This window comes from Chenopodium quinoa, unplaced genomic scaffold, assembly GCF_001683475.1.
Source record: "Chenopodium quinoa cultivar QQ74 unplaced genomic scaffold, ASM168347v1, whole genome shotgun sequence".
NCBI classification, from domain to species: Eukaryota; Viridiplantae; Streptophyta; class Magnoliopsida; order Caryophyllales; family Amaranthaceae; genus Chenopodium; species Chenopodium quinoa.
Genome location: NW_018745485.1, coordinates 1,150,867 through 1,178,606, shown reverse-complemented (window position 1 = coordinate 1,178,606; position 27,740 = coordinate 1,150,867). Strand labels below are relative to the sequence as shown.

The 27,740-nt window shown below is 35.8% G+C and overlaps 1 protein-coding gene across 3 annotated transcripts; it reads left to right on the top strand.

Annotated features, from left to right (window-relative positions):
• The first annotated feature begins 511 nt into the window (after positions 1 to 511).
• Positions 512 to 14,396, top strand: LOC110715232 (phosphatidate phosphatase PAH1-like). 3 transcript variants are annotated; one of them, XM_021893800.1, is made up of 11 exons: positions 514 to 788; positions 1,068 to 3,008; positions 3,933 to 4,540; positions 4,631 to 4,704; positions 7,755 to 7,839; positions 7,986 to 8,072; positions 8,376 to 8,448; positions 13,413 to 13,456; positions 13,555 to 13,683; positions 13,783 to 13,881; positions 13,982 to 14,396. In XM_021893800.1, the coding sequence occupies exons 2-11, from the start codon at positions 1,232 to 1,234 to the stop codon at positions 14,036 to 14,038; spliced, it is 3,033 nt and encodes a 1,010-aa protein (XP_021749492.1). In that variant the 5' UTR covers positions 514 to 788; positions 1,068 to 1,231; the 3' UTR covers positions 14,039 to 14,396. The 3 variants fall into 3 exon arrangements, with proteins under 3 accessions (XP_021749493.1, XP_021749494.1, XP_021749492.1); XM_021893801.1 differs by lacking the exons at positions 13,413 to 13,456; positions 13,555 to 13,683; positions 13,783 to 13,881; positions 13,982 to 14,396 and adding an exon at positions 12,574 to 13,399 and having other exon boundaries at positions 512 to 788; XM_021893802.1 differs by lacking the exons at positions 13,413 to 13,456; positions 13,555 to 13,683; positions 13,783 to 13,881; positions 13,982 to 14,396 and adding an exon at positions 11,587 to 11,826 and having other exon boundaries at positions 512 to 788.
• The last annotated feature ends 13,344 nt before the right edge of the window (positions 14,397 to 27,740 follow it).

Here is a 27,740-nt window from a genome sequence, read left to right as displayed (position 1 = left end):
TCAATCAAATTTGGATAAAATTTTAGAATAAGATGGTTAGTTTAGAGTTTTATTTTCGATAAAATACCAAATAATAAACTTATAATTAGGCCACAAGACAACATCATATATCATTTTAACTTTTCGCCAAATGTTGTACCACGTTGGATAAATATAGATAGACTTTATAACAAAAAAAATTAATTTAGAATTCTATTTTCAATCAATTAAATTGAATTATAATATAATTTTATGTTAAAATTCATAAACAAACCGGACATCGTACGTGGCACAAAAATAGAATATATATATATATAAAATTTTTAAAAAAATTCAAACAAACTGTACGTCACACGGACTTCATCTAGTTTGTATTAATTTTGCACCTAAAAAAATCTTACTTCCTATTAACTGCCATGCGGTAGGTAGTTTAATAGTTATCCATAGGGTCTAACTCCTAAAAAACTCCCACCAACCACAATATTTAATTTAATACTACGTAATTCAAAATTACTGAAACAAAATCCCACAAAAGTGGCGGTATATCCAATGATGTTATTAATAATTTATTTAATTTTTTTTTAAGAAGGCAAACAAAAATTTTGCTTCAATTTCGTGGACGGAACATCCGAACATACTACTATACTAGTCTTCAAATATAAGATTTAAAGTCAATCTTGTTTTCATGGAACAACGTATGATCGAATAATCTTTTTCCTGCCATAATATTCCGTTCTTTCTTCTTCTACAAATATTCAGAAAAAAAAAAAACTGATTAATTCATCATTTTTGCATCACTACTTTTTCAAGTAAGTTTCCAATACCCTTTACAATATTTCAATTAAATTCTTAATTATTTGATATTTTCTTTGATGATCTCTTTTTATTGAGAAATGGGTTGATTCAAGGTGTTTTTGATCTGGGTTTGGTGCAATTTTTGTTTTTTTTTTTTGTGATTTTGTTGTTTTTGCATTGATTTTAGATGATTTTCAGCTTTAATTCAATGGGTTTTTCTTGCTTGTGCATTTTTTTATCTAATGATTGTTGATTGAGTTGTAATTGATTTTCAGCTTTAATTTATATTGCAGGGAACATTGCTTCTTTGATTCTTGTTCAATTGAATAATTTATGAATCAATTTGGCTGCTTGAGAAGTTCAATTGGATTGAACTTTTGGACAAGAATAATAAGAGAGTTAAGATTTTACACATTAGTTTTTCATTCTTGTGGAGGATTATTGAAACCATAAAATCATGAATGTGGTTGGCAAGGTTGGAAGCCTAATAACCCAAGGTGTATATTCAGTAGCAACCCCTTTTCATCCTTTCGGCGGTGCGGTTGATATCATTGTTGTTCAACAGCAAGATGGAAGTTTTAGGAGTACACCTTGGTATGTACAGTTTGGTAAATTTCAAGGTGTTTTAAAAGGTGCTGAGAAGGTTGTACGAATAAATGTGAACGGCAATGAAGCTAGCTTCCATATGAATCTAGATAATTCAGGTGAAGCTTATTTTGTTAGAGAAGCTGATCCGGGAGAAAGCAGTGAGAAGGAATGCTTGTTAAAGGATGAAAGGGAAGGCATCCTAGGGCATAGTTATAGTGTAGATAATAGCCAGTTTCGTAATACTGAGAGTGTCGAAAATTTCAGGCTGCAAAGCACTTTGTCTGACCCTGGAATTTTAAGGGATGATTATTCTAGTTTTAACCGGTTGGAAAGGAATGATTCTGATGCGTGTAGGTTTTACGATTTTCAAGATGATCAGTCATTTGATGATTCAGTGGACTTGTCATCTGAGTATGGATCTAGCCGGTATGACCCTATGGATGCTGTCGAGAATTTTGTGGAAGCACAGGGCTCAGATTCGGAAATGGTCTTGGTGAGTGTAGATGGTCATATTTTAACAGCACCTATCTTATCATCCGAGCATGATTCCGAAAGTGTGCCATTGGATACGCCCCAATTTCATCTTGGGCCAGGTAAAGGTAGGGATTTTACTGTCGGTGAGACTCCATGGGATCCTGAATATCTTAATGATTTAGAGGGCCCCTCCTGTATACCAGCTTCTGTTGTTACCTCCTCTGAAAATGACAATGCTCTTTCACAAGAGGGCCGTGCTCATATTGTGATTGAGGAACATGCATGCCAAGATCAAGGAAGGGTTGAGAGTGCTATCCAACAGTCCGAAGAATACCATGATGAGGGCACTGGCAGCATGCACAAGTCAGGATCTTGTAGAGAAAATGGGGAACATCCGCATACAGAGATTAATAATTTGGTTGCTTGTGATGATTTTGGGAAGAGTGGTTGTCAAGGTGAAGGAAGTGGGGACATGCATGAACTTGAAGCTAGTGGACAAGGAAAATATTTGCAGAAAAATGGAGGAGTTGAGTACACTCATCAACCCGAAGCTTTGGAAGATGATAAAAAGTGTGCACACCAAGATGATGATGACAAGAGTATTGAACACCAAGGGAGAGAGCTCTGTCTGCGCAGTAAAATTGAAGAAACATCTCCTAGAACTAAGAACGAAGATAAGTTCAAGAGCTGTTTAGATTTTGCCAGCGTGGAGGTTGACAATACCTCAGAAAGTGAGGGTTCTCCTTTGGGGGCAAGAGTAGAAGCTGATTTTACAGAAGAGAAATCTGCACTGAGCATTCAAGTTTCAGATAAAGCTGATATTCAATGTACACCAGAAAGATCAGGTGATGGTGGATCAGTTGCTGAATTTAACCGTCGAGTTTTGGTGGAGGGTGAGGCAGATGATGGTTCGTCTCCTGCTATATACATAACTGAAGTTAGTGAAAGGGATGATGGGGTCCGTACTAGTATAGAAGCTAATGGTTCTGATCTCACACCTATTGAAAATGCAAAAGTATGCAAGAATGAACCAGAGAGAATAAATTCATCAATGGAGAGTGATATGTGTAGTAAAGAAGGAAATGTCTCTGAAACCATTTCAAATGGTAGTGAAGATCCTAAATCACATACCAGGAGTTCATCTGAGCAGATTGAAGCAGATATTAACCCAAGTAAGGCACTTTTATGGTCAATTCTTTCTTTGATAGCACAATATATTTTTGTTTGTCATTACTAGATTTTATCGTACTTTCTTAAGTAGATGTAAATAGGATACTTGGTAGATTTGATTTTGAAGAGACTGGGGTGTCTGCAGCCAGTTGCGTGATTTAGTCTTGTTGGCTTTAGATATGCCTGGTTATAAACATCTCAAAAGAAGACAAGAAATAAGAATTGGACTTATGGCTTGTTCATGTTTGTTTGTGTGATACCTGTGATTCTGTGCAAGTACATTAATTTTGTTGCGAAAGTGTGCAATATCTCCAAAGCCTCTCTACTTGATTAGTTATAATTAATGTGTTGTCTTTCACTCCTTATGTTGCCAATCTGGACTTCAGACCCTTGCTGCCTTTGGCTCCACCGCTCTAGTATAGACTGCTCCCTTAGTCTTTAATGATAATGTTCCAATTGATATACAACCATTCACAAGAAAGATAAAGAGTATCAAATTAACCGCTGAGGGAAGAGCTTCTAATTAATTTAATGTGTTCATTATATGGAATGTGGTGGAAATTCATGTTGTGAATCTGTAAATAATATAAACGCCAAATATATCTTAGGGCTTCATTGTTGAATGGGAGCTAGCTTTCTATCTATTGCAATGTCGAAACCTTAGAGGCTAAACAATATTGTGAATACCGTGGAAGTACATAGTATGGAAAAATAGCCCCCATTTAACAACGATGTGCTGAGGAATATATGGCTGTATTACAGATTCATATTATGAATCTGTTAATTATGTAAACAATCATTTTGTAACAGAGCCAATATTTCCTCAGCCCATTATTAAACATTTCATACTTTTGTTCATATATATATGTACTTAATGAACCAAGATTAGTTGAGAGGACTGATTGGCGTGTCCTTGTTGCTTACAGCCTTAGAGATCTCTCTTTGTCGCCATCTCCTTCGTCCAGGAATGGGATTAAGTGCAGCTGATGAAGCTTTTAGTGCTCATCGCTTATCTGAGGAAGAGTTTAGGAATATAGCATCATCAGTAATGAAGAATGAAAACCTTGTCATCAGATATAAAGGGAAATACATACCATGGGATCAAGCTGCTGCTATTATCTTAGGACTGGCTGCTTTTGGTTCAAATTTTTTCATCGAGCTCAAAGATGCAATACCAGTTGAACAAGAAGTTGCTTCAGACATAGTGGTTCATGATTCTGGAAGTGCTTCTGGACGCAGATGGAGGCTATGGCCAAATCCATTCAGGAGGGTGAAGACACTTGAACGTTCTACTAGTACTGCCTCGGAGGATGTTTTTGTTGATTCTGAATCTGTTTCAAGGAGCCCATCCATTGACCAAACTCCTATATCTCAGAGTGGAACTCCATTATCAGAAAGTAGTTTAAAGTCTGTTCACAAGAAAATTCTTAGGACTAACATCCCAACTAATGAGCAGATATCATCTTTGAATCTGAAAGAAGGTCAAAACGACATTACTTTCAGTTTTAGTACCAGGGTTTTAGGATTACAACAGGTTTGCCATCTTTGATTTGTTTCCGTTATTTTTGAGATTTAGTTGGACCTCCAGTTTCATATATTTTTTATGTTATTTCTTATTGATTAGGTTGAGGCACATATATATTTGTGGAAGTGGAATGCACGGATTGTTATATCTGATGTGGATGGAACAATTACTAGGTAAATCTTCCTTTAGTCATGGATTTTATTTTCAGTCACAGTTTGTTTAAGAAATTAAGATTTTGTTCTTCATTCTTTTCCAATGGAAATCTGGGAATTAAGATATATCAATCTTAAACATTTCATGCCCCAAAATATTCAGAATGTAAAACTGTGAGCTGGGTTACATTTCGCAATTCCGAGAGATGTTGAATCTATTGTGAAATAGTTAAAGCATACTAATATAATTAAATCAGTATCGCATACATGGGTAGGCATACTCATTGGTGTTTTTGGGTACATGCAATACCATAGTCATCAAAAACATTTACAGCCTAGTCATATATTTCTTGATTAATAATAAGGTTTGTAAGATCGACTGTTAAATGAACAATAAGGTTTATGCCTGCTATGTATGAAGAATGGGTTCCATGCACAGCTCCAGTCACTCACTTTACATAGCATGAAGTAGGACCAGGAGTGAATATGACTTTGTGTGGTTTGATCTGATGGGATCTTTACATCTGATGGAAGCTTCCAAAGTCACGCTGTTTGGTTGAGTAGTTCCCGACGATGTTATGGTTCCATATATAACTTATCCCTTGAGTCATGGTTGGTTAGTGAATCTTATCAAGGTCTCTCATCAAAAGTGCACATTGGCCCATAAAATTATTGTGGCCTTTTGGGTTTGTCACAATGTCCACTCAATGTAGAAATTGGAATCTGTTGTGGGCGTGCTGATTCTGTATATTTAGTTTCCTCAATGAGATGTGATTGAAGAAGCCGATCCACGAAGGTTCCAAACAAAACAGGGTGTCTCACATGCGCCATATGTCTAACCCTTTGCCTTTTCTGCTTTCCTATCTTTTATAGGGTGGGGTAAGAACAATGTATCTAGGAATAATATGTAGGAATTATTTCAATTGTTGTGTTTCTTCTCGTCCTTTGAGTTATGTCAAAATAATCCAATTATAAATAGTGCATTTAGGCCATTCACAATGTAGTCCCATGTGACTTGATGTTTGTTAGGGAAGTAATTCCTTTATTTTTATTCTTTCTTTCCCTTTCTTCTTTCCTATCCCATCTCATATCACTTAATCACGAACCCAGGTTCCCACCCTTGCTCAACCCCTTCCTGCGCACAAACCCATTTGACTGTCACCATCCCCCCAAATCATTCATGTGGTGCCAATACATGAAAGCCATCATTTTCAAATGACCACCACCGCTCTCTTTTTAGTCTTTATAATGTTATTAGAGTTTCCTTCACTAAGTAAAAATAAAAAGTTGTTCATTAAAGTAAAAAGTCAAAAAATAATTTGCAGAATCCTTAACTACTCAATGATGAAGAAGAGTATTGTTTCTTTTTTATTTTTTTTCCGGCTCATACTGCTATGGTCATGAAGTGCGAGGCAACTACGGTGAGGTGCCTCTTCCATGACATAGGGATAGTGCAAATAGCGATAGTTGTTGCACTGGTGATCGTGCCCATGATATATAAATACTTAAGAAAATTCAAACCATGGAATCAAATCAATACCGTCCTATTAGATAGACACTTTATATCAGATTATCAGGTATTTGTTCTGCAAAAGCTACCTTTTTACATGTTTTGAGAAAATCATGACAGCCATTATAGATTGTTACATATCCTCTTCTTTAAGGTCATCGTGCAATGTACTATGTTCAAAATAGTGTGTAATATATTACTAAAGTCTACTGCATATGCTATAATCTGAATGACAATACTAAAGTGAATATTTTATTTTTATTTTTTGTCAAATGTGAGATGCTTCTTATGGGACTCCAAGACTATTAATTTGTACTTTCCAAACATGAAATTTTCATAATTTTTTAATTACAGATTTAAAGATGTTTAGTGATGACTAAACGCAAATAAAAAGATCTGATTTGGTATCAAATCATCTTTGAAATCTTTGCTATAATATTCTGAACATAGGCTTAGAGTATTTGGATATAGAATAACATTTTACTCTTTTGGCAGTTCATCTCTTGAGAGGAAATATGATGATAATTTACTGTTCAATTATATATACTGAGTCATAAAACTTATTTTCAATGGTAGTTAGAATGTAGAACTGGACCACATAAGGCCTCTTATACTCGTCCTTCACTTTTACCTGGGGAACCAATTTGCTATGTTTCTTGGTCTTTCAAGTGAAGAAGCTGAGCCCTTTAAACATTTTGGGATAGGCTGAAAACGAATCCGTCGTGGTTCTTGGTGATCTTTCTTATTCTTTCTTGAAAACTGGGTAAAGGGAGAGATATAATTACCACAACATTGAAGTCAGGAGATGGTTGAATCTAAGTATTTGTTATTACTTACCAAATTGATTTTTTTTTCCCTCTCTAAACAAAGATGTGTTTAGTATATCACAAAGTATGTGACTGGATAATAATTAAACATCTTAAACAATTGGTTATATACATTTGTTTTATAGTAATCTCACTATCAGGGATGTTTTTCCTTTGTGAATCCCTAGTAGTCAGGGATGTTAAGTCTGAGATAACTTCAGAGGTGTCATAGGTACAAGTCATACAAGCAAAACTAAAAAGTCAAATTCTGCAGGCACACTTAAAATATACTTTGGCTAAAGAAAGATGGTGTGGTTCCGCTCCCCATTTTTAGTTATTCATAATTTTTAACTTGATTTGTTGTCACTTGTAGTTCAATATTCATAGCAGGCTTTGGCTAATTCACCAGGGCTTTTAGAGGAGGGGGGGGGGGGGGTTGGGGACTAAATTCTCTTATTTGTAACTCTTCATTTTGGTGTTAGCATGATATTTTGTCTTTTAGTTTCAAAATCTGGTCTGGAGCATCTCACTATAATATGTGACTATTTTTGTCTTGTAACACTTTTTGTGGCTGATTACTTGATTGAATCAGCTGCAGATGTATTTTTTTTTCCTTGTTGGAATTTTAATCACCTTTTGGATATTTTGGACTAGCCTATCCATAAGCAATTTATTTTATTCAATTTTTTTAGTTGCTACTTATCCAATGGTTCAATTTAATAGTAAGAGATCCTGATATCTGATCCCTATTTCAGATCTGATGTTCTTGGTCAGTTTATGCCTCTGGTTGGAAAGGACTGGTCGCAATCAGGTGTAGCTCGTTTGTTTTCCGCCATTAAGGTAATATTTGTTAACTACATTTTTTTTTTTTTTAATTTTAATTTATATATTTATTCATTTATTTATTTAATTTTTTTTTTTTTTTTGTGTTTTCACGTTGTCTCTCTTTATGGAATATATGTGGAATGACTTTCCATGTGTAACAGGAGAATGGATATCAGCTACTCTTTCTCAGTGCACGTGCAATAGTCCAGGCATATTTAACTAAAAGCTTTTTGTTCAACCTAAAACAGGTATTTATTTCCCTCTTAAATTTGGTGATATTACTATTTTTGTCCCCCCCCCAACCAAAAAAAAAAACCCCTTTATTTTATTTTAATATTTTTAAGTAGTGATGCATAGGAAGGCTCGTAACTTTTGATCTCTGTCATCATGAGTCTTCTCTCTTGATTTTCATTCTCTATCTGCATAAGCTATTAGTTACCTCAAAGTGGCTTTGATAGTCCTCGCTTCTGTTCTCTTGTAAATATTAGTTGTAATAAAATCAGTGCATATAGACCTTTGCAATCTTACTTTAAAGTTCTTATTACTTACAGGATGGAAAGACACTGCCAAATGGACCTGTTGTTATCTCACCGAATGGATTATTTCCATCATTATTTCGTGAAGGTAAGTAATGCTTCAATTGTTCATACTAAATGGTTTATGCTTCTCTCGTTTTACTAGATTTTGAATAGCTTAGTCAGAATTGCTATATATGGATAATTTTGGACTACTTTGCGGCCTGCGCAGTATCTTTGCCTGTTTTTTTTTTTATTTTTTATTTTTATTCTGAGTTGAGAATCTAAAGGTCGCTTTCCTCAGCCGCTTTTGTTTGCACCATCTTCATTTGTGGACGTCCACAAAATATTGCTCCATACTAAACATGACCAAGAGGGAACTTTACTATTACATTCACTACACGTGGTCCCACCAATTGTCTCTCATTGATTCTACCCTTCCAAATATTAAAAAAAAGTAACCAAATTAGAATAGGGAAAAAAAGGTAGACAGAAGGAATACATGATATATATTGCATAATGAAATGAAATTTAGTCTTTAGTATCGTAATTTATAAGCATGTGAGTTTTAAGGCATTCTTTTGGGGAAATTATTTTTCCTGGTTTCCAATTGAACATCAAAGCAATTAGGTTTTGAATTATGATTTATTGTCCACTGTAACAAGTGGATGACCCAGATCCAAGTCATCCAAATTATGAAATAAGAATGAATCCTAAACTAAGACAGGAATTCAGAGCATAGTCTCAGGTCTCCAACAGTTAGGGACTTAGAGGTACCAGCTTAATTAATCGCACTCAGTTTATCATTCTGGAAGATGTTCCATCTACCACTCATTGACTATCAAAACAATTAGGTTTTGAATTATGATTTATTGTCCACTGTAACAAGTGGATGACCCAGATCCAACTATCCAAGTCATCCAAATTATGAAATAAGAATGAATCCTAAGCTAAGACAGGAAGTCATGGCATAGTCTCAGGTCTCCAACAGTTAGGGACTTAAGAGGTACCAGCTTAATTCATTGCACTCAGTTTATCATTCTGGAAGATGTTCCATCTACCACTCATTGACTATCTTCTTACTTGTCACATCAAAAAATCTATCTCCCCTCTGTTAAACACCCATATGTTACGCCACATTCAAATACTGTAAATCAATTCACATTACAGCAATGCAGCAGAGGCATTATGCTATACTTTAGCCTTAGGTAGCTACTGCAGTCTGCAGCAACCTATGTTACAAAGGATCAGATACTCAAGCTGGTTATCGGGTACTTGTCCAAGTATCTAACTCGTGTTTTTGTGATGATTTTCCATGGTTTTGGCCAAAATGTAGTGTTGAAGTGTCCTATCCAAGTGTGAGTGATAATAAAATCCAAGTAACATAGGCAGCCACTCTTAATTATTCTCTAGTTTATTAATTCTGCATAGACCCTGGAGAACTTACCTGCTCATACTTATTGTAGAATTGATAATCAATGATGATTTGGTTAATATCTATGTTGGACATGGGTATGTATCTAAGTGTCCAACTAGGTTATTTTGTGAAAAATTTCCATGACGTTGGCCCAAAACAAAGTGTTGAACTTTGCCCTTCCCATGTCCTATTCCAAGTAATTTAGGATAATATATTATTAAGGACCGTGGTAAACAGGTAATACCTAATTGATTAGCATGTTCTTAGTGTCTAGGTTTTGCCAGGTACCAAAATCCAGTGTTTACTGTTTAGTGATGAAGTTTTCAATACTGGTTCCTGATGTTATAAGAATCTTCATTTGAGATTCTCCCAAATTTCATTGAGGATGCCCAACCCCTGAAATCTTGTTATTATATCCTTAGATTCCTTATACCGAGGGCTTTTTCAGAAGCACAGGGGAGATGTAATGTTTTTCAATTTAATAGTAGTAGTTTTATTGAAGTCTACTGGTCCTTGAAACATAGAGCCCACAACATTTTAGCAAGCTTATTTGTATTGGTCTACCGAGCACTAAATTTTGAATTCTCCAGGTGCCTTAGGAATGCATTTTGTTCCATGCTGGTAAGGACAAGTTCATGTCAATTACGGCTTATTATCCAAAATTCAACTTTCTTCAACCATTTGGAAGCTTAATTATTTGGTTACTATGGGCTTCTATGTTACTCTGACTCGGCTAGAAGTGTTAAACATGGTCATTTAATGAAATTTTGCATGATATTGGCCAAAATGATGTGTTTATGTGCTGTATCAATGTTTCAATGTCAAGTATTAGAGTATAAATGGGCTTTGCTTTTTGTTGGTCCCATTGATTGAGGCTAAAAAATTTCCAATCGGATCTGTGAACAACTACGCAATCTGTGTGTTTATTTAAAAATTTAAATGACCTTTGTGATAACTTGACAAAGTGGAAGGTAAAGTGAGGCCTTAGGTTTACCTTGTGTGAGACGTTATTTACCTCTGTTATTTATTTGATGACCTACTAACTGTCTATTCCTATAATCTGGCTGGTATGAGAATGGAGGAAAATTTTCCTTTAATAAAGGAACATGAAGTTTCTTGTGGGCTGATGAGTTTATAAGCTTTAGCTTCTCACAGTTGATCCTCTCTTGTTGATGAATAAAGGCATAGGGACAATTGTTCATTGAGATTTGATATATGTGTGGAGAAGGAATGTTTTTACAAAATGTCATCTAGAGGTAGGAATGCATTATTTAGGGAAAATGTATGTCTTCTAGCTAAGGTTGGGGCTTCTGCAAATTTTTGTTGATGCTATTTTAACTACTGTGTACATTCCTATGGGTTTGATAAATTGGTATAAACAGTGAAGCTAAAGTTCTTTTCTAGAATAGTTTTTCGGAGGTTCATTTACTGATCCTTTAATTTTATTCTTCTTTTTACGAGCTACTGAAGTCTCTTGGCAGAAATTGATTGTTTGCCTCCTATTAGGGGCTTTTACTCGTATAGTTCCATTTGAAGGGCTACTGTTTTGCTTTCTTCTGTTCATATATAATTTGTTACACCTACTATGATACAGTACCAAACTAGATACAGTTTTTTGCGATGCAATGCTTGTTCTTCCTTAAGCTCTAAATGCAATGTGTCTAGCCAATAAAATATGGATATGAAATCCTCTTCAAATCCTTGGTTGTTAGTTGACTATATTTGCTAAATGAATGGGATTTATGGATGTATTTTATGATAGAAAAATTGACTAGGGTAAACTTTCTGTTTGGTACTTATGCTTTTATTAACCTGTCTTAATTCTTGCAGTATGGTTTCATTTTGTGGCTGCTGAATATTTTCACCAATCATGAGGGAAAGGGATCTTCATTGGAATGGGTGAACATCTATGGGATTGATGCTGGTACAATTATGGTATTGGTTATGTACGTGGGAGTTAAAACTCTAGAAGTCAGAAAATCTTGTGATTTTGTGCTTGTGATTTGAAGAAATATAATTACTTATTAAATGGATAGAGTTGAATTGGGATCTAGAGTGCTTTCCATGAAACTGAGACCTGAGTCAGAGACTTATTAGAGTTAACAATTGAACTGTGTTATTGATGGAGCGAGATGATATTATGATGGTTGAGTGGTTTTTGGCCTCAGTTAACAATTTGATTAGTGACGTGATTTTTTGTGAACATTAAGCTGGTTAGGCCCATTCTTAATAGGTTGAAAGACTACAATATCTGCTGCATGGTATAATGTAGCATGGTTTCTTGTAGTTTCTATTTTTCTATAGATTCAAATACATTTTATAGTGAAAAATGGCATTTGTTCTCGTGTTGGTAACACATAAGTTTCAACCCCTTTGTGATTTAGCATGTTCTGCGCAAATGTGTAGATTTGAATGGGACATACTTGTGATCTAGCTTTCTTAAGCTATAATGTGAGTTTATCTTGGAAAATCTGTTCTGTTGACCTATTCACCAAATAAAATTAGAATTGGGATGAGCCTGGAGAAGAGGTGTAAAGAAACTTGGGAAATAACATAGCCGGGATCCTTAGGGCTTTATAATGCATCACTGTCTGTTTATGTCCTTTTGCATCTCTCATGTTGGCCCTCGTAGTGTAACCGTTTTAAAAAGCAGTCTGTTTTCAGTCTTATGTTGGTTTTATGTTAAACTTAATAATGAACCCAGAATTTCCTGCCTTAAGCTTTACTTTGTAGGGTTTTCACATCCAGGTAGACATATGAGCTTGTTTCCTCTAGGTTACATGAAAAGGATTGAGGTTCAAATCAGTTGCCTAACAGTAATCCGAAGAGCTCCTCATGAGTTTAATAACCAAATAAACACCAAATTCTGAGATATACTCAAATATATAGAAAAGTAGGAGTAGATACAGGGGCTTTTCTGGGCTTGTCAAAGACTTACAAAGTTTAAAGGACTATTTATTAAGCTGGGTAAATTAGGGCTCTATTTGGTTACAAATGGACACTTTGAATCGAATCTAACTAGTACTTAATGTCAGGCTTTTGCTCTCTTTTTAATTTCAGTTAATTCAGAGTTAGACTTTGTTTATCAAATTGATCAACTCTTTTGATTGCATGATGAACTCCCCTGAAAAACTTTGGTCCGCGTGTAAACAAGGTGCTCTACCTGACAGAGTTACAGCCCTATAAACTTCGTTGTAATGGGTTGGCACATTCATTAATTCCGCGAATGTGCCCTTTTTACTTCATACCACTAATCTTAACAGAGATACAGGGATTCCGTTTGCTGGAATAGTATTGAAATTCTAGGCTCTTCAACAATGGATTGCTGCCTTGTATGGTCGTCACCTGTACTCTGGTTACATTACTGACATGGTATTGGTTCACAATACCAGAATTGAATAGAAATTCCTGTCCTTGTGAAGATTAGTGATACCAAGAATCATATACAGTTCGGGGTTCATGAAATACTAATTATGAATAATAAGCCTACCATTTAGGAGTAATACATATACAATGTACTCTGTAAAGGTGATGTACTCTTACTCAAGTGGAGGTTGTATTAGAACCCTGACTGTATTCCTGTACATCATTTCATTCAGAATAGGGAAAATGGATTTTTCTTTATGATTTTACATATCTTTACTTGGTTATTGCAGTAATCCGAAGAGCTCCTCATGAGTTCAAGATTGCTTGTTTGGAGGTAAAATCTTAATAATTTTCATTGATGGAAATCCCTATAATTTAATGTTAGGAAGTCACTTATCATGGTGATGTATTCTCATAATTTTTGACCTGCAGGATATCAAGGCTTTGTTTCCACCTGATTACAATCCATTCTATGCGGGATTTGGAAACCGAGATACCGATGAGCTTACTTATAGAAAGCTTGGTATTCCGAAGGGCAAAATCTTTATTATCAACCCAAAGGTAGTCTCTTGACTCTCTTCTTTAATATATATATGCTTGTAATTTAAAATTGTCAGGAGCAATGATCATTCTTAGGCTAATATCAACTGAATTTGATAGGGTGAGGTGGCAATTAACCATCGGATTGATGTGAAGTCATATACTTCGTTGCATACTCTAGTACATGATATGTTCCCACCGACATCAATGGTTGAGCAGGTAATTATGAGATATTTACCTGTCAAACTGATTTTCTGATAGAAGAATTGGCCGTATTAAATTACCAATTTCTTACAATTTATCTGGTATGACTGTACAGGAAGATTATAATTCATGGAACTATTGGAAGATGCCGATGCCAGATATTAGCATTTGAAACCATTGTATATGGAAGCGGATGTCTTCAGGGTACTACTGGTTGAGCTCTTGAGGCTGGACAATAAATCATTTTTCCAACCTGTGATTGATCGAAGTTATAGGGCTATTAGAATATTTAGCATTGAAATGATTACCAAATGGAGCAGTAGTTGCATTCTTTGTTGTACTGAGAATTTTACAGGCATTAAAGCAAAGGCATCTGAAGCTCATTCTTATCACGGCTATTAACTGTAAATCTGTATTTTGTAATGATCTTTCTGTAATTTTTAAGATGATGGATGCAATTCATAAGAAGTTAATAAGGAAGATAATCTTTAACATTGTGGCAATTTAACTTATGATATTGACTTCCTTTATCTTATTGCCAATTGTTTTTAAATGCAACAGAGTACTGATGATTTCATTACCCAGCTCCCCAGTTCCCAGAATACTGATGATTCAATTTTTTGGATTAGGCTGTTTGAAAGGGGCATTTTGGTATGGAGAGATTTTTCGGGTTTTAATAAATCAGTGTACGAAGTGAAGGGATCTACTACCAAAGATAGCTATATAAGTATAAATTGTAGAAATTTGAATTACCAATATGGTAGTTAAATTATATTACTCAGGAGAGTAATGTTTTTGCACTTGTTTTCTTGGTTGCCTCATTTGCATTTCTCGTGGTGCTCCCGCGATTTCTCACCTTTTCTTCGATGATGATTCTTTATTATTTTTGCAAGTTACCCCTGATGCTTGTGAGAATCTTACAGATTTATTATCGGAGAAATCGTTTGTTAAATTCAGTCCTAATACTCCGACGGGCTATCGAGATTTTCTCGCCCACAGTTTGAAACTTCAGTGTAAGCCTACTATGGGTTCATACTTAGGTTTACCAGTGGAGTTGGGCCGTAGCTAGGTTGCGGATTTTAGTTTCCTTATTAATAAGGTGGTTCAACGCCTAATCAGCTTTTGCCTCTCTGGGTCTTTCCTCTGCAGTGAAGCTGGTTATCATCAATTCGGTTATGGTTGCTTCTTTTAATCATATCTTCTCCGTTTTTAAGGTTCCCTCTTCGATTTGCTCTAAGGTGGATAGTCTTTTGACTCGTTTCTGGTGGAAGTCGGATCCTCATTCTCGGGGGTTAGCCTTACGGTCAAATTTCCTTCTGCATCTTCCAAAAGGTTTGGGAGGACTAGGCATTCGTCGGCTGAGTTTGTTTAACTCGGTTCTGTTGGCTCGTCAGTGTTGGCGTATTCATCATTACCCTCAGCTACTGATTTCCAGGCTTTTATCGGCTAGGTATCCTTCTCTTCATCTTCTTCAGACAATAAGGATTCTTGGATCCTCCTGGGGGTGTTAAGGCCTTCTGCAAGGGTTGTCGGTCTTATCTGATGGTGTAGCTCCAGGTTGTTTCAGGCTCTCAGGTTCGCATCCTTCAAGACTCTTGGGTTCCTGGGGAACCAATCTCGTTTCGTGATAATAGTGAGACGCCTCTTCCGTCTCATGTTTCTTCTATCATCAATCCGTGTTCTTACGCGTGGGACACATCTTTAGTTCATCAGCTGTTTGATTCTTTAACAGCCGGCCGTATTTTGGCTTCAGAGCGCCCGAATAGGCAGATGGATGATTTCGTTTACTGGAAATTTTCAAAAGACGGGAATTTTTCTACAAAATCAGCCTATGCCATGTTGTTAAGCCGTCTTGACTACTTTAATGGCGTTTCTTCCTTCCCTTCTTCATGGTGGAAGGTGTTCTAGGGTTTACCGCTTCTGCCAAAGCTGCAATGTTTTTGTTGGAAGCTTCTTCACAACGCGTTGCCTCTCAATGGTATTCTGCAAATGCGAGGGGTCCCAGTGGATTCGACTTATGTTCTCTGTCTTGGAAATCACAAGTCTACTGACCATCTTTTTCGCGATTGCCCCTTTGTTTCCAGTGTCTGGATTACTGCTCCACATGTTTCGTCTCTTGTCGTGCGTAGGGACATTCACTTCTCTACATGGTTTGTGGAGTTGGTTTTGGATTTACGTAGAACTAAGTCATGGGAAATTTTGGCCAGTTTAGTCTCTTTCTTATGGCTATTTGGATTGCTAGTAATCACAAGGTTTTCCACCAGGCTGTTATTTCTCCTGGTTTGGTCCTCCATCTTATGCAGGACTGGGTTTCTCGAAGTTTTGCGGCTTGAGGATTTTAAGGCTTCTGCTCATTCCTCTAGTATTGGCTCTTATACTAGACACATACCTTCAACTTTGTCCTGTTTTCTTCAAGGTTCTTCAGGGTCCTCGGACGATATTTTCCTTGTGTTCGATGGTGCTTATAATTCTCATGATCATTATGCAGGAGCCGGTTGGATTTTTAGATATTCTGACTCTGACATGGTGCTGGGTGGCGGCTCTAGAGCTTTCCTGTCGTCTTCGGCTCTTTAGTCTGAGTTACAGGCATGTTTGTGGGCTCTTAAAACTGCGGATCGTCAGGGGTTCAGGCGCCTGTTGTTTTACACAGACTGTTCAACCTTGTTTTCTTTCCTTCAAAACAAGGGACGTCAGGATATTTCATGCTTATGGTTGCTTCAACACACCAGGGACTTTATAACTCGGTTTTCTACCTGTGCTCTCCGGAAGGTTCCTCGTCAATGGGTGGCTCCGGCTCATTGGTTGTCAATCCAGGCTCGTCATCGTCGTTCGTTAACGTGGTCCTTCTAGTTTTTTCCTGGTTTTGTTGTTTTTTTCTTCTTAGCCCGTCTTGTCAAAAAAAAATAAAAAATAAATAAATGCATGACCATTACTATTAAGATGGGGATAAATATGTTTTTTTAGAGCTAAACATTGCATTTATTTGGTAAATTAGGTCCTAACGATGTTTCATGGCAAACTATGATCTCCCTCCATATTCCAGCTGTTCATTTGAATATAAAATTGCCAAACAATACATAAAATTACTAACAAGTTATATGTTGATTTTTGACACTGCTCTGACCCTAAGTTATTAAGCAGTACAATCAATATGGATGAAATCACAACATTTTTCCCTAAGCAAAGTTGGGATTTGAATAAGGTTGTTTCTTATGACATGGTATCAGAATAAGTTAGGATTTGTTTGCTAATTTCAATATTGGAATGGTGATTGGCCTAGCCTTGGACCCTTTAAAAGGCACATTTTTCCATTAAACAAGCAAAAGATTACATAATTTTGTTAATGCATGTTGACTAATATGGCATGAGTTTTTTTTGCTAATCTTCTAAGGTAACATTGAACGAGTATTTGTGAATCAGAGAGAGAGAGAGAGAGAGAGAGAGAGAGAGAGAGAGAGAGAGAGAGAGAGAGAGAGAGAGAGAGTTTATATATAACAAAGATTTGGAGAAAAGCTGGGGGTGTGAAGGTGAAAGTGTGGAATAGAAGAAAAGATAAAGCACAAAAAAGCCTCAAGTTAAAGAATTAAAAAAAGTGTGCCCTGGATCCAACATGTCGTAGAGTGAAAGACAAAGGTTTGTGGCTAAGGCTATGTTAAATTGAATTTTCTTTTTCTTCTTATTATGACTTCTTTTAAGCAAAATAAGTCTAGTAATCTGTTTTAAAAAAATGGAAAATCCTCAATGGTCATCCTCAACTTTTACTACGCATACATGGTAACCCTCTTGAAAATAGATGATACTAAATGACCCTATTTAAAAATTCTATCTTACTTATAACCTTATTTCATTAAATGGTAAATAAAATTAACTATGGTTAGATTTTTTTATTAAAAAAAAAAAATCTTTAGCATAACCACTCTCTCTGTAACACCCTAGAAATTCATTTCCTTTAAAATACTTGTTTTGCTCTTTTTAAAACTTAAAATAGGAAAATCTAAGAGATTACCGCCACCGTGACAATGACTAAGGTAACTATCAAAGACACACAACGGAAGACTATCATTATAAACATTCAAAGCAATTAAACTTAAAAAGTCAACCTAACAAAAGTAAAGTCAAACTAAAGTAAAACGAAGTCAACCTACAACTTGAAACCATTGTAGGCCCTTATTTAACCAAACCAACTTGAAAACCTTTGTTTTAGTCTCACAAGCATAATATAATAAAATAATCAAAGCAATAAACACATCATAAACTTATGAAAACTAGCAGGATTCACTCTTCACTCATGCCCATTATGAATATGCTTCATCACCTGAAAAACTTATCTCTACTTGTTCCCACTACTCTCTACTAAAAATGGGTCATCATAGGGCCAAATTAAAGATAACGCCAAACAAACATACAAACACAATCAATAATGATGAGTTCATAAGCGTAATTAAACACACTAACATGCTTTCACCTATCAACATACAACTTACCTTGTTGCACTTGTTTACAAGCATACAACATCAAACATGACCTTCAATTAAATAACTAATTGATTCATTTAGCATTGAATACACATCGAACGGGTTTCCCCCCTAACCTGCCCCAATAAAGGGGTACTTACACGGGGGCTAACCGTGCCAGTATAAGAGAACCACTCGTAAGTGGCGGAATTCCTGCTCAAAATAATAAAAGGAAAATACAGCGTCCTGTACTCCCAGTAGAAGTTATGGTTAAATACTCCCCCCATAACTCCCCCATATGTTCATACTCAAGGTATATATGTTCCAAGAGTTTTGGTACATAATCTCTTTCACTTTACGTTATTTACATATTATTTAACTTAATGATGACTCTCAAACCATAACACAATCAAACATTTTAATTATTCAAATGATAAAACATCCCAATTTGAATCTTGAATAATTAGTGACCACATAATATTTAATGTTGAACCTTTTTAAAATCTACCTCGGTGTCAAAGACACCTTAAACGCATAATGCGCCAAAATTCTTATCCCTCGGTGTTAAAAACACCTTAAGTGCACTAAGGCACCAATACATGATTTATTCCTCCTGTACATAGACACTTAAGTAGCTCTTTTCTCATGCTTATAGCATCAATAAAAATTATATGAACCTAAATAAAATTCCTTTTTAATACTTCAAACCACAAATTAAACATTTAGTTTAATTAAACATGCTCTCTATCATGCCAATAATAAAATGTAGTTCATATACAACATGCCAAAATAATCATTTTCAATCACTAATCCATCCCAAATAATCCAACTTCATAATTCAATCACCAACATCAACCAAATAATAAATTCCAATCAAAATCTATCATGATACGCGATACTATTTAGATTCAATTATTCAAAGCCTAGCATGTTCCTACATCACCAAATAAATACCAAGTACGCGAACGTACCTTGAATACGATTTTAAAATCACCACGATTATATGAAATCACTCACTTAGAAGTTTCCTACAATCCAAAATTATAACATGGTATTAAAATCTATTCCACACAAATTTCCAGCAATATATACTCTTATTAAATCACAATAATTTATTTAAAACAAGCTAAAAAATTAATTTTAAATCCATTACTTTAATCCCAATTAATGAATAGTCAAAATTTCCTTCAAGAAACTTAATTTTAGCTTACTAACAAAATTTTCAGCAATATTAAGTCATTAAAAGTTGCTGTAAATATGCTTTAAAACCCTCAAATCAAAGATTTAGACCACCTTAAATCATATTTCTTTTATATTCAATTATTTACAAATCTAGGGTTTCAAATTTGGAGCTTTTTAATTAAAATCAAAATTTGAAAATTTATTTACATACTACCTTAAATCAAACATCATGAAAATCATCACAAAACCCATAATTAATAATAAGATTTAGGATTAAAGCAAAAGAAAAATAAATAATAATTTTTTAAAATAGGGTCGCCAGACATCAGCCACAACACCACAGCCGGCTGCTACCATGCTGTTGGTGACGCTGCTGCTGCCGCCGGAACTTGCTGGTGGAGCGGTGGCCCGCCGGTGGGCATGGTGGTGGCCGGCCGTGGTTCGAAAAAAAGGGGAAAGGGGAAAAGAACGAAAAAGAAGAGAAAATAAGAGATAACTAAGCTGAGAGAAAATTTATCTCGGGTATTCTCCACTTTGGGAAAAGTTTAATTTGCCCACGTGTTGAATATTTATTCCCCTTTTTTTCTCTCTAGAAACCCTCCTACCCTTGAATTCCCTTTCTATCCTTACTAATCCCTTTCCTAATAAAACTTGAATTTTATAAAGTTTTCTTTTTATAAAACTTTCCTAAATTATTCCCAAACTTATTAAAATAAATAATTAAATAAAACTTTCCTTTTATAAAATAGGAAAAATTGCTCCCATTAATCTGAACTTTGCCCCGTCCGCTCAAATTAATCCGAACTTTCGATTATTATCTATCACTCCCAACTTTAGGGGGTATTAATTTTTATTGCACCCAAATGACTTGTAACCTGTAAATAAGGTAAACATTTGTGAATTATTTTTTTTTTGCATACGTGTCAATAAGTAATTGGTTGAGAAAAATAGAGAAAATAAAAAAAAATAAAAAAAACTTAAAACTAACCCAGCAACTGCCCCACCACACGAACACCACATCAACCACCACACGAACACCACCGACGCCCACCAAACCACCACCATCGATGCCCGAAAATGGTTGATTTCGACCGCAAATGGAAGAAAATGGCCGATGTTGGGGCTGAATGCCCTAAACTGGCCGAGTTCGGCCTTTTGTGGCCATAATCGTGGCTAAATGTTGCCGATATATTGGCTGAATGTCGCTAATTTTGGCCGTTTGTGGCCGATTTCGTGGCTGGGCTGTTGGGGAGGGGTTTTCGAGGGTGGCTGGGCTGCTGTGGAGGCTTTTCGAGGGTGGCTGGGCTGCTACGGAGGGATTTTCGTGGGGGAGGAGGGGTTTTCGCAGGTGGCTGGGCTGCTGGGGAGGGGTTTTCAGGGGTGGGGGAAGGGTAGGGGTGGCTGGGCGGTGGTTTCCGGCAGCAAAGGAGGGGTTTACGGGGGTGGGGGCTAATTTCCGGCGGGGTGGGGGTGGTGATGGAGTGTTTTTCCGGGATAGGGGTGGGGGCTGGGTTTGTTAGTTTTTTTTTTAAAATTTTGTTTTATCTTTTTTAAAAAAAAATTTGGACCTATCACGTGTTGACACGTGTCTAGGTAACCTGCTACATCAGGTTGGATGAACTGTTGGGTGCAATAGAAATTAATACCCCCTAAAGTTGGGAGTGACAGATAATAATCCAAAGTTCGGATTAATTTGGGCAGACGAGGCAAATTTCAGATTAATGGGAGCAATTTTTCCTATAAAATATTTCCGAACTTATCAAAATAACGCGATGGCTCTGCCGTTTCGCGATGGTTCACGTATTAACTTAAAGCTGTACATAGTTCTTAATCTAATTACCCGTACATAGTCCTTAATCTAATTAAATTTGATTAAGAACTATGTACAGCTTTGAGTTAACACGTGAACTATCGCGAAACGACAGAGCCATCGCGTTGCGATGGAGTCGTCGCGCCGCGATGTGAGCAGTTTTACTCCGAATTTAATTCGATATTTTTCTTATAGTTTTGGGACCTCTTTTTTTTTTTTCTTTTAAATAGGGTCGTATTTCCCCATTCACAATCATCAATAATCATCTTTCTCTTCTCTCTCTTAAGCAATACCTTATTCTTTTTCCCTCTTTCTAGCCTAGCCTAGACACACCTAGCCAAATTTGAAGTTGCCTTCGCCCTAGACGTGAAAGGTTGATAATTTCCGAGGGTTTGGTCCCAAATCCCTATTTTAATTATTTAAATTAATTGATTGAAAAGCTAAGAAGAAAATGCAATGCAATGATCATAGGGAGTATTTCAAGAATCCCACACTTGAGCCCCACTGTGATCATACACTTATGTATGGTGGCGTCCGATCCAAAGGGCAGGAAGCTAGAGTAAAAGTGTTGGAAATAAGTTTTAAGAACTTGTAAACTGTTCACAGGGTGAAGGTTATACCCCTTCACGATCCATGAGATCGCTAACTCCATAGTGGTCCGGAACCATGGCTGGATATTCGAGAATGAAGTTACAAATTCAACCTTAAAGAGATATAAACTGCCCTAAAAATAGGCCTCTACTTTATTCTTCTCATATTCATGTGCGCTTTCTGACTAACATACGATCATTATATTAACCCTAAACCTGTTTAATCTATGTTTGTTGAATATTAATGCACAAACATATCAATTATTGACGATCACTTGAATTAAAAATCATACCAGCCTAAATAAAATTATTAATTATTTTATTAAGTTTACTTACAAATACAAATTCTCTTTAATCCTGCAAGAGAGGGCGTGATCAAGCAATAACATAATATCAAGCAACAATAACAACAAATCATCATCATAATAATCTCAACCTCATCAAAGCATAACAATAATATTAGCAAGATCCTAGGCGTGATACTAACATGATAATAACAAATCCTAGCACGTCACTAAACAATAAACATCAAAGCTTTATCCCTAACATGATACTAACATGATAGAAGAAATAGGAAGCAACCTAAACATGATACCAGAAAGCAATAAAAGCATCCTAGGATGATACTAAGAATTAAAATAATATAAACATGCTTTCTAAAGATATAGAGCAATTAAAACAACTTACTTTGTTGCCTTGTAGCTCTTTCTAATAACAAAAGACACACGTTAGTAACTTCAAGGAAAATATTAAATCAAACAATTAACTTAAATAATTAAAATAGTGATTTGGGACCAAACCCTTAGAAATTATCAACCTTTCACGTCTAGGGAGAAGGCAACTTTGAACTTGCTTATTTTTGTCTAGAACTCGTGAATGCAGTATGGTGTTTGTAACAAGGCTAAGCTAGAAAGAGGGGAAAGAACAAGCTATTGCTTAAGAGAGAGTAGAGAAAGATGATTGTTGATGATTGTGAACGAATAAAAACAGGAAAATACAACCTTATTTATAAGGAAAAAGGTCCCAAAACGATTAGAAAAAGATGAAATTTGATTCGTAGTAAAACTGCTACCCTCGCGGCGCGACAGCTCCATCGCGACGCGATGGCTCTTTCGTTTTGCGATGGTTCACGCGTTAACTCAAACTGTACAAAGTCCTTAATCTAATTAAATTAGACTAATTAACGTCTGTACTTATCTTTAAAAATCAAATTTAAATCTTATAAAAAAAAATTGTTTTATTCCAAATAAAATTCTTTAGTTTTCTAAAAGATATAATTATTAATCCTAATCCCACTAGAATTCACAATAACCTTCTAGTTTATTATAAAAGATTAAAATAAATCCTAATGGATTTAGGAATATTAATTAATGGACCCTCCACTTGATCATTAGGCCATATAAAACCATTTTAGGCCTAATTTAGTATTTTGGCCATAATTTCCTCATTATTCATTGGAATTAGGCTTATAATATATCGTTGGAAAGCTCTTTTCGATCCCAATCAAACTACACTATTAGTGGACCCATATCATGGATCAAAAAAAGCTAGACTGGATATTTTCATAAATAGAGTACGAGAAGAAACATTTTTGAAAACAGAAGAAGTATTTTTATTAAAACGACCGTGGGTAATACAAAATACTACCGCGAGTATTACTTTATCTTCCTTTTACAAAGCTTGGATGAATGCGGCGGATAAGGGCGAATTAAACAAGGCTCGATCTCAACTTCAATCCGCCACCGCTCGTAATCCACCTAAGCCTTTGATGCATTCAACCACTACTACTCCTCCTAGTGGCCAAAAAAAAAAGTGAGAAGAAAATTAGAATTCTCATCCTCTAAGGCTTGTTCGAAGGAAATAAAAAGGAAAGCTCCCTCCAAACCTACGCCACAAGGTGTAAAAATCAAAGAACCTTCATCAAATACTCGCAAGAAAGCTCCAATAGTCAAAGGGAAAGGAAAACAAGTTGCAAAGGCCCCAATCCCTAAATTGAAAAACAATGTTTGGGTGAAAAAGAAGAGTGTTGGGGAGAGCTCCAAGGCTTATGAAAATACTGCGATGGAAACTACTCCTCCATCATCCGTGACAATCGAGGACATAGTAAAACCTTAGAGTGTTACACAATTTTATCATTAGTTTATTTTGAAAAAAGTGTAATCACTGCTATGTTTTTTTTTTTTTTTTTTTTTTTTTTTTCCGGTTTACAATCTAGTTCAACAATGTCTCTCTTTTCTTTGCAATTTGAATGAAATAAAATGAGCTTTATAATTTTATATTTTGATATGATCGAATCATAAAGATTGCCTACGTATTCGCATTACGAAATCGGGTCTTTGCGTAGTTCTAATGTTTTTTTTATTGCTATGTATTTTTTATTTTTCTTTAATCCCTTAGATAGAAATTAAATGAAAAATTAATCAAACCTTGTTTAAAAGAATTAAATCAAACTTTAATTTTATTTCCGAGTATATGTTATATTTATAAAACACCCTCTTTTTGCCTCAAGAAGCAATCGCAACTTCATTCAAACGCAAAAATTCGGGTTCGCAGTTCGTCATAAGGTGGCGCGCGCAACATCTGTAGTTACGCGAGCTTGTCGTGCGAAACGAAATTTGTTGCGCGCGACATCTGTGCTACGAATGTCTCGAGAAATTTTTTAAAAAAATCTGTATTATTACCCCCCCCAAGTGTGAAGATTTTTTCGTAATGTTCGAAAAAATTTGAACACTTAGAACGATTTATTATTTCTAAATTACCCCCCAAGTGTTATATATTTTACCGTGTTATTCGGTAAAATGTATAACACTTAGAATCTTTCAATTGAATGCTAATTAAAATTGTTTGTATGAGTGAACGAGTTTATCTGGATTTCATATGTAATATTTCTTAAGTCGATCAATGTTTATTAATTGGCGAATTTCATCTCCTCCAATATCCATTAATCTGACGGCTCCTCCTGATAGGATTTCAATTACGCGGTAGGGACCTATCCAATTAGGTTTGAATTTCCCTCTTGGATTGGTTGGTGGACCTCTCCTTTAGTACAAATTTACCTTCTTTTATATTTCTGGGTTCGACTCTTTTATTGAAATGAGGCGCAATGCGCCTTTGGTAGACTTGTACATGATGCAAAGCTCTTAATCGTTGTTCATCGACGAATAAAAGCTCTTCATACCACGCTCTTACTCATTCAACTTCCGGTAGCTTACTTTCAAGTACGATGCGTAGGGATGGTATTTCAAGTTCAAATGGTTGAACTGCATCCATTCCGAAAACTAAGGAGTATGGAGTTACTCCTATTGATGTACGTATAGACATTCTATAATCCAATAATGCGAAGTGTAGTTTATTTGGCCAGTCTTTATAATTTTCTGCCATTTTCTTAATGATGACTGTTATATTTTTATTTGCCGACTCTACAGCTCCATTCATTTGAGGTCTGTATGGGGATGAATGATGATGTTTTACTTTATAACGAGTTAAGAGGGTCTCGACTTCAGCATGTATAGTTCGAGTTAAGGGGAAGTGAGATTGTATAGTTTGGATGGTGGAAGGTGTTGTAAATTAGCGAACATTTGGCACTCTGGACATTTTTTAACATATTGTATGCAATCATGTTCCACTGTGGACCAATAGTACCCTTGTTGTGAAATTATTTTATAAATCATTTTACCATTCATGTGAGGTCCACAAACACCTTTATGAATATTTTCAATAAGGCGTGTGGCTTCCAGTTGGCCTATATATAATAAACTTTGACCATTAGGTCATTTTTTGCACAATTGACCATTTACTAGACCATATTGTGCCGCAAGTGTTCGCAAGGCTCGTTGGTCTTTCGACGAAGTATTTTCGCTATATGTGCCATGAGTAATATATTAGAGGATATGATCATACCAAGGACTGTCTCCTTCGATGTCATTTATTTCCTCTATTACAATGCAATAGCTGGTACTTCTCTTCTATCAACGCATAATGGAATCATATTTAAGTGATCTGGAAAGTTGATCATTGAGGCTAATTTTGCTAGCGCATCGGCAAATTGATTGTCATCCCTTGGGAGATATTTAAAATCAATATGTTCATAATGGTCGATGAGTTGCTCTTGGTGTGCATGTTATAATATCATTGTGGAATTCTTTATTTTCCATTTTTTAGTATATGATTTATAATCAAAATGGAGTCTCCATATACCTCTAATTTTTGCACACCTAAGCTAGCTGCTGCTTCTAATCCAATAATGCACGCTTCACATTCTGCGGCATTATTAGTAACCTCTAATTCTAGTTTAACAGAGATTGGAGTATGTGCTCCCTATGGACTTATGAGTAATACTCCTACGCCACATCCTTTTTGATTGGACGCAACGGCGAAGTACATTACCCATTTGTCATCTTGTGTCATGAGAATATCTTCACCTAGAAGATGAGTAGTTTTTGCACGACTTGTTTGAATCGGATGTTGTGCCAGAAAGTCGGAAATTACTTTTGCTTTCATTGATTTTTCTGGAATATATTTTAGCTCAAATTCGGCCAACATCACCAACCACTTAGATATCCTTCCTTGTATGGGTGGTTGTTCAAACAAATACTTTATCGAATTTTGTTGAGAAATCACATGAGTAGTGTGTGGTAACATATAATGTTGTAATTTTTTGGTTGCCCACATTAATGCTAGACTTGTCTTTTCCAAGGTGCTATATTTTATTTCATATTGGATGAATTTTTTACTTATGTAGTATATTGCACGCTCAACTTTTTCTACCTCTTGTGCTAACATGGCGCCTGTGGCTGTGTCTGCAACTATAATGTATAGCCTAAGAGGTAGTTTGGGTACTAGTGGTGCTAAAATTGGTGAACTTTTGAGATAATCTTTGACTTTCTCAATATCCTTTTGGCATTGATTTTCCCATTCATGTTTCTCCTCTTTTTTCAATTTTTTAAATATTGGCTCACAAGTCATAGTCAATTTGTTAATAAATCGACTAATGTATTGTAGTTTGCCAAGGAATCCCCTATTTTCTTTTTCTGTTTGAGGGGGAGGCATGTCAATAATTGCCTTAACTTTAGAGGGATCGATCTCGATGCCACGTGTGCTTACTACGTATCCGAGTAACTTGCTAGAAGTTACTCCGAAGGCGCATTTTTGTAGATTTAATTGCATTTTGCATTCTTTTATGCGAGTGAAAAATTTGCGTAAAGCTTTTATATGTCCCATTCTGTTTCTTTATGCATCATATCATGTAAGAGAGTTGTAGCTGTTCTTTGGTACGTAGCTCCTGCATTTTTGAAACCGAATGGCATGACTGTGTAGAAATACGTACCCCAAGGAGTATTAAAGCATGTCTTTTCTTTGTCTTCTTTTTCCATTAAAATTTGGTTGTAACCTGCGTATCCATCCATAAAGGATAACATCGCATGTTCAGCTGTGTTATCTACCAATATATCAATATGTGGTAGAGAAAAATTGTCTTTAGGGCTAGCTTTATTAAGATCCCTAAAGTCGACACACATGAGAACTCGTCCATCCTTTTTAGGGACTCGGACGATGTTCGCTATCCATTCTGGGTAATTACATACGCGAATAAAACCGGCGTCCAACTGTTTTTGTTCTTCTTCTTTTATTTTTCATGCAATAGCAGGTTTCATTAGTCGATGTTTTTGTTTTACTGGTTTAGAGGTAGGGTTCAAGGGAATGGTATGTTCCGCAATTTCCCTATCTATTCCAGGCATGTCCTTGTATGACCAAGAAAACACGTCTTCGAATTCTTTAAGCGCCAATATGAGGGTCGATCTTCCGGATTTAGAGTTAAGCCAATTTTGACTTCTCTTTTAT